The following is an 8207-nucleotide window of genomic DNA, read 5'->3' as shown; positions in this document are numbered from 1 at the left end:
ATATTCTCACAACACTGACATTTTTTATTTCATAACCTGATGGTTTTCCACAGTGTATGACTGCTGTTTCAGTGTCTCTGTATGCTCCACTGAAACCTGAAAAAAGGCACAACACATCATTTTGGCCTGTCTGATTTTATAATCCAAAACTCTGTGCACTTTTTCAATTTCTGGTTTCTTTTTAAAAGCTCAGCTATAATCTTGGTCTTTGTGAGCTGCAGTGGCACAGCCATCTCTGAAGTGGATAAAAGAGGGGATCAGTTGTCATACATGCACAGCTAAGAGTTTTGATCATGCATTATAGAATGAGGCGCTTTGTCCGGTAATTGCCATGGTAGCTTTGCTGCAACCTGAGCTCTCGAAGGGCCTGGCCCAGCCTGAGCCAACAGCAGCACCTCTGTTAGAGGATGGCCCTGCAAAATGAGTCATTGTCATTTGCAACCTGAGGATGGTAAATGAGATAGAAAATGGTGCCTGGATACCTGACCTTTAGTATTGAGCTTAATGTGTTTTTATTTTCAGATCACGGCTCAATATTTTGATATTGAACTCAAATCTGAAAAGTTGTTTTTGTCTATAAGATGTAGAGAGTGGGGTTCCCTGGCCTTGTTGAGGCCAGCTGCAGCGGGGAAGAACTGTTATTGTGGTGTAAGGTTTTCATTACATATAACTGTTCCATTAGCAACAACAGCTATATGTAACCTAGGCTTCTGAAAAGTTTTCACCCAAATGCCTCAACAAATGGATGCTGACTTAAACACCTTCCCAAGAGAAGCATTCAGTTACATTTGGTCCTATGAAATTTCAGGACTATTCTATATAAAATGGAGCATGATTCCAACACTGCTGATCTGAAGTGGATGTGAAAACCTGACCTTCAGAGGTGCCCTTCTCTTTAGGTGGCAGTATACAAATCATTCAATTGTTTAAAATGTTGCCAAAATATCCAAATATCTTTCAGTGCTTACATGCTTTACCGACCTTAGTACCTCCTATAACTTGCTGCAGTCTGACCTTATTGGATATTTTCAGGTTAGAAATTGTGTCAAAACATACACCACCAATTTTACTTTGAGTCCACCTGCCTTAGGTATTGCCATTCTCCTCAATGTCTTGAGGGGATTAGGTTACATTGGATGCAGGAATTGGGACCTTTTTCAGACTCCTGGTGGGAGTATGCCTTCGAAGCAATAAACTCCTCATCTTGTACAAGGCTGGGTCTCATTAAGTTAAAATACTTCACAGAGTCCTCTTTAGCAAGGATGAATTAACATTGTTCTCCCAAACTCCATGTGGTCTCACACATATACTGGGCTTGGCCCAAGCTAGTTTGGAGTAATTCTTCACCAAAAAAGTCAAGAGCAAAACAGAAATATAACCCAGTCACCTCAAATTGCATTCTTCTTCAAAAAGGACATTTAAACGTTATGTTTGCATCCATATTTGCCAGCAAAAGAATATTGCTTCAGCAGAAAGCACCAATTCCACCATTATCAAATTCCTGACTGTGATATCGTTTAATTTCTGAAACCTAAAGAAATGTCCTATTCCCACTGGCAACCCATGATCACCTTTTTCAGCGACGCCTCATCTGACGAGACATAATTGTATTACTGATGTTTGTATGTTTTCTTATTTTGTATTAGACTATATTCTTGTAATACTCATAATACTGTATACATTGCTGTACAGGGGTTAGGAGTAAGGGATGATAGACAGGTGGGTGAAGGTCTAGTGGGGCATATTAAAACGTAAATGTTATAATTCAAATCTTTCGTCTCATACTCAGTTCACTGTTTTTCATTTGACTTCAATTAAAACATATATAAAAGAAGAAAAAAATCCAAGTAAAGTGAAAGGTACACCTCAGTCATTTTTTAAAAGGCCGTTTGCTGGAACACCGAGCCAATGCATGAAAAAACATGTCACTGTCTAAATACTTATGGCCTGCACTGAGATATTGTCAATTTAGACCATATCTTCAGGTAAAGAACCCCTTTCTCTCCTCTCTCCTCCATCAGCACCTATTGTTGATCACTTCAAGCAGTACCTCTCACCTTTCCTCTCAGGCATTCACCAGCTGGCCATATGAACGGCAGCAGAGCTGTATTATTCAGAAGGCTCTTTGTGTTTGTGTGTGCAAGTGTTGATGCACGTCAGCTCACCTTTGTCAACAGGGGCATTGTTTGTATGCCTAAACCACGCAGACTTTTGTTGGGTGTGTATTGCATATGTGGTTGTGTACCTTTCTGTATAATGTTAGTGGGTGGGACATTGGTGTGACTTCCCCTCAGTTCCCGTCCTGAGCATGGATGCATGTTTGTATCAGTGACACCCTCTCTCGAGGACAAGCCGGAGCACTTTGCAGCCCCCCAGCCATGCCTGGGTTTCACCTGAGAAGCCTGGTAAGCTATATTACACTGAAACAAGCTCTCACTGCTTTCCCCCCAGGGTGTACAGGCTGTGCAGCTGCATTTAGGCGGATCTAAAGATAGCCTTTTGTTGCAGTTTAGATTTAACCTGCAGATAATAGCTGTTGTGTGCTGTTACAAGAGGAGAAGGGGAGCCGTTTTCATCCAGCATGGAAAAGATTCATAGCCAATCTGCATGAATTCGACTTTGTTGTGCCTTTGCCTGGTTTCACTATATTGATTTATTGTCAAGTTTGACAGTTCTGAATGCATTGCAGCCCTCAAACTCAGCCTAGCAATGACTGTTAGATACAAAATCAGGTCAGTTGTAGCTAAACTAAGTCTGACCTGGGTGCCTTTGGCAGGGACTTAAAGTGTGAAACGTGGTCTAAATGCTGATGGATTGAGCCAAGGACCTGGTTTCACTGAGTTTGACAGACATGTTACTCAATTTACAGCCCTCAATTGTTAATTTAATCCTGACTCCTAAAATTTGCACTTCCTTCCATTTTCCTAGTCAATGTGATCTCAAATGACAAAATAATGACAATTTATACCGTTTTGTTATTCTCCAGGTAATTGCAACTCTGAAGAATTGATAGCCATGTCACCGGTCAAGTCCCAAGGTAGAACAAATGCCACAAAGCAGAGAGCAGAGGCAGCAAAAAATGGAAATCGACAGAAAAATGTAAGACAGAATGGTTCCAAAGCGTCTCAGCCTCCTTCTAAAGTGCCTAATGGTAAACAAAAAGGTAGAGGGGATTCACCAACTGTGGAGGACAGAAAGAAAAATCTAATTAAGAGTAACAGAAGGAATAAAGCAGATCTAAGTAAAAAGGGAGGTAAAGAACAAAAGGAGCCACAGAAACAAGCAGGGAACACATTAGGAAATGAAAGAACTGCAAATGATGGATCACAACCTCAACATGAGAAAGATGGTAAGATTAACGAGGGCATAAGCAAGACCACCAAACTCAGACCTCCACCAAATGCACCCCCAACCACACAAGGGAGGATCAACAACAAGCTCCCCACCAAGCCTGAAAACAATAGATGTGACAAAGTGACAGAGAGTGAGGAGGAGGAATCAGAGAACGATGCAGGAAGCTCAGCAGAGGTGACGGAAGAGGAAACTAGTAACGATGAGAGGGAGGAGGAGCAGGGCAGCAACAAAGAGCCAGCTGAGACGCAGGGGAGTGAGGAGAGCAGTGAGGAGGAGGCTGAGGCATCAGATACTCAAAGCGATACAGAACAGATAGCAAACAAGGAATCAGACAAAAAGCTTTCAGAGGAAGCCAAAGCCAGAAGTGACTCTGTGGGTGAACCAATTGCATCCAGTGAAGAAGAAGAGGAAAACAAGAAGGAAGTTGAAGTACCTAAAGCGGTCATCAGTGATGGGGGTAAAGACAAGGAGATAACCCCGGAAGACACGTCTGAAAAGTCAACAGCTGTTAAAGCCTGCAGTCGACGCAGACAGACTCCTCGTCCGTCAAAGCCTGCACAAGGGCAGAAACACAAGATGTTTAAAAAAACAAAGGCAGAAAAGCAGGCGGAGAAGGCTGAGAAACAGAGGGCCAAAGCAGAGAAGCAGAGGTTAGAAAAGGAAGCCAAACAAAAAGCCAAGGAAGAAAAAAAGAACAAAAAGAAGCCACAGAAAGAATTCATCCTCAGTTCTGCAACAGAGGGGATTCAAGCACCAAAAGGTCTTTCCTTCAACAAAGACAGCACAGCAAAAGGCAAGACCAAAACAAAAAATATCAATGAGAAAGATGCTCCGGTAGAAGCTGATCCAGAGGAAGAGGAGGATGCTGAGCCAATATTGACGAAAGCCATCAAAGGCCAAAACCGAATAATGCTTCTCAAAGCCAAAGGTAAAGACCTCAAAGCCATTCTGGAGCCTGAGAACCAGCTGGACACTGTTGACAACAGTGTCGTCAATGGGCAGCCACAGACGTTGCTCTTGGGGAAGGTCAAGATGGCATCACTTCGACATAAAGCAAATAAAATGTTGGCAAATTCTGACAAGGAAACATCAGAGAGTGAGGCAGTTGATGGGGAGTCCAGCAAACCCAAGGGACATTTGATAGCACGGAGAAAAGGTATGAACACTCTTCGCAGAGTGTCTGGTTGGATTCAGAAGAACATGCCACGGGGGTTAAACTTGAGAAAGAAACTTTCTGCTTGGACTAAAGCCATCGGGGTCTCCCGCTGGCTTTCCCTTCGGGCGAGCCAGAAACAAGGTCCTAGAAAATCTAAGGGCAATATCCTCAAACACAGAATGGCCATGAGGGTTGCCAGTAAAACCAGCCTGGCCAGTAAGAAAAATAGGAGCTCCTCTGAAGACAAAATGGCTAAAGAGAAATCCAGCCTCCAGGAAAAGACAGGAGACAGAGGGGACGAAACAGCCCCATCTAGGGAGAAAGAGATAGAGGCCAAATATGCTGTGGTACTTCCCAGGATGAACAGAATGGGCAAGGCAAAGACAGCTGAGGTACCCCAGGCAGCTCCTGGACCCCCTACTTTGTCAAGTACCACTGGGTCACCAGGAGAACCCACTACATCAGAGCCCAAACCCCCAAAACCAGGTGCCAGGCTCGTGCTCACTGTCAAACCGGATCTCAGCCTCTTGAAGTCCATCAAGAAGCCCTTGTCAGGAGGGTTAACATCAGGTGGAGATGTGACAGAGAGGAGCCCTAGGTCCAGTGGTACACCGGAAGGATCATCCAACACTGAGGATAGAAACAGGAGAGCTGCCCTAGACACTCAAGATGGAGTCAGTGTGCTACAGGCTACAAAAGGGAAACTGGACCCCTCCCAGATCAACTTGGCCAAGATGTCCTTGTCAGGAGGAGCAATAGGTGGTGGACTGAGTCGGGCCAAAGGACCAGACCTAGAGAGAGAGGCTGCAGCAGGGATACACAGGTCCACCACTCAGCCCTTTCCAAATGGGGAGGCAAGTGCAGTGATGTCAGGTGTGCGGTCCTTGTATGAAGAAGAGGCAGACAGAGAAGTGGCTCAGCTGATGGGTGGGGGTGGTATATATACTATCACCCAACCAGAGGTGCACTGGGCTGGGAACCCACGAATGAGTGGAAACCCTCAGGTATGTGTCCCATCTTTCGTGGTAGACGAGAAATTGTATCAAGGAGTATGAAACATCACTTATACAAGTCTTTGAGGAATAACAAAAGAGGGAGTCCCTCTTCTTTTAAGGTCAATCATCTATCTTTGCTGTGTGTGGTTCAGGACTGGCTACGTGGGGAGAACCTGTTGCCCCACCAGACGGTGGAGAAACTATCCAAGTGGACAGTCTACGACGATGGGGGCCAGGCCAAGACCGTTCCTGCCCACAATGGCAGGGGCCCCTGGGAATCAGAAGACCCCACCCAGGAGATGCTGGAGAGTCGACTAGTCAGTGCACAGGTATTGATACTGCATTATTATAATTAGGATTTACCATACTATACTTATTTAGGCACATTCAGAGTAAATGCCAAGCTACTTTCAGCCTAGCTTTATTCACCCTCTTTTGCCACTGGATTGATTATACAGTTCATATTTATTCATCACAAACAGCCAATGTAAGCCAATGTATTGGCTGTACAAACATAATCTGTAGCTAGCTAGCAATGTACACACTGCTCAGACTCTGACTGACCTTGGAACCTACTAAGAATTGGGTTCTTTCTGTTATTTTTCTCCATATCCCTCTCCTTTTAACTCATCTCTGTATTCAACATTCATGAAAGTCATGAAGCCTTGGATTATTCACAAATCTTTGGCTTAAGTTGAAACATCTTCAACTCAGCCTGGAGCAAATTTGCTTCTGTTTGCATTCACTGACATTTCCATGCATATGTCCCTTTACGTTAGGTCAGTATACACCTCTAATGGACAAGCTGCCCATTAGATTATCAGATATCTGTGCATGGAAAACTAACACCAAAATCACTGTGGTTCATCCTGTGGGGATCATGAAAGCTTAGTTTGTTGCCATTTTGCCTGAAGGTGGTTTTAGGGGAAAGCCCAAGAACTGCCCAAAATTAAAAGGTATCATCCTTTGACTTTGGATGTGTGAGTTCATGTCATGGGGATTTGATTTTTCCTTATCTTACCTGGATAATCCACTCAGTATCAATACTGTCTTCCAGTCCTGTGTGCAGAATCTAAAGAACTGCCAAAATATAGTTCCAGGAACTTGTCTCCAAAGTGGGTGGTGAACAAGGGCAACAAAAGGAATCATCTTATGTCACATTTCAGTATCCTCCTTCAATGGAAAAAGCCTAAAAGTGGTACAGAGTGTTTGCAAAGGGGAGATCTTCATGTTGAACCGATGGTGGCACTAGACTCAAAGAACCATCTTCTTCATTAATATCATTACCACATTTCATAGCTAAATGACTAGTAGTTGTATAGGTACCTTGCTCTGGACCAACGTTTTGGACTGAAAGAATGACCATCATGCTTTTGCCGTGCAATTAGACTGCCTTGCACACTGGCCATTCTCTAAGTTACTGCAACATTCTAGCACTGGTGAGCTTCAGTATTTGCAGTTTTACTCATTTCTCATTCAACAATGTCAAGTAGCATTTTCCTATAAACCATATTAATCCCAAAAAGACTAACATACCTTCAATTCAGAATAGTTAAACTGTGGTTTGTTTAATGTCATCGGGTTGGAGTGTCAGCATATAAGTTCTACCTCATCACTTATACCCGGTGTGCACACAAGACAATAGGACATAAAAGACTTACTGCTGGTTTATTTATTTCCCGGACTGTGCAGATACAATAGAGCATACAGCACGCTGCAGCATGCTGCTATCGGCTATCACACTGCTCCACCGCTGCAAGTGGATCGATTACCTGCTGTGGAAAGGTTATGCATGGAGTTGACAGATCTTAAACCATAAAGGGCTCTGGCAAAGGCTCGTACCCTTTTTGACCTTTTTGACTAATTTGATTTAATGTTAACCAAACTAGAAGATCGCTATAGAGAGAAGGTAAGGGCAAAGTTGTTTTAAGTTTTTGGTCCTGACTTGAGGCATGTTTCAAGTGAAGGGTGGCAGGGCTTTAATTTTGACTCGTGTCCTTATATCTGCTGATGTCTCTGCCTTTTCAGGTGGTGATGACTGGCAGCAAAAGAGCTATAGAGGTGGATGAGGTGGAGGATCTGTCTCAGCTGGAGTGAGTTCACACACAAACACACACACACACACACAGTATCTACAGTACAGTATAAAAATGCACACTTTTTCTTCTTTCGTTCTTAGAGAGGTGTGCGAGAGTTCCGTGCTTCTGAATCTGAAGAAGAGGTTCCACCGTGACTGTATTTATGTAAGTGTCATTACTGGCCTCACACTATAATCTGAAGCATTTTAAAGCAGGTAATTTCCATGCTGCAACTAGAATTTTATCTTAAAAGAGGTTATGAAACAATGTACATGTATTTTGAAACAAGGCAGAATAAAGTAATCTTACATAAATTCACAAGAAGATAGTAAAATATGGCAGATTTGTTTTTGAAAATCAGATGATAGCTTAACCCTTAAAGAGTAACTTGGCACTAGGCTGAAAAGCAGTGTGCACTGCCCTCAGCAGTTGATTGTGTTGCTGGGTGTGGTCAATAGTGTGCATTGTTGAACATGTAATCACACCCAACAGTGATATCACTGTGTACTCACACTCTGGAGTATACTTTTACGTCACTGCACTGGAGGTTGGCAAACATTTTCAGCTGCTATTAAGTTGCTCTTTAAAGGGGAACTCCACTGAATTTTAGGGGAGGTAATCACC

General features: G+C 43.3%; 1 protein-coding gene across 1 annotated transcript in view; it reads left to right on the top strand.

The window, feature by feature from the left end:
* Window positions 1-3015: 3015 nt before the first annotated feature.
* Window positions 3016-8207, top strand: part of myo15b (myosin XVB) — a 56188-nt gene continuing 50996 nt past the window's right edge. The window contains exons 1-4 of the mRNA XM_070927161.1: window positions 3016-5514; window positions 5658-5834; window positions 7534-7598; window positions 7685-7748. Coding sequence (XP_070783262.1) covers window positions 3016-5514; window positions 5658-5834; window positions 7534-7598; window positions 7685-7748 — 2805 coding nt within the window. The remainder of the gene's footprint in view (window positions 5515-5657; window positions 5835-7533; window positions 7599-7684; window positions 7749-8207) is intronic.

This window comes from Enoplosus armatus, chromosome 20 (assembly GCF_043641665.1).
Source record: "Enoplosus armatus isolate fEnoArm2 chromosome 20, fEnoArm2.hap1, whole genome shotgun sequence".
NCBI lineage: Eukaryota > Metazoa > Chordata > Actinopteri > Centrarchiformes > Enoplosidae > Enoplosus > Enoplosus armatus.
This window is presented reverse-complemented; position numbering and strand designations above follow the sequence as displayed.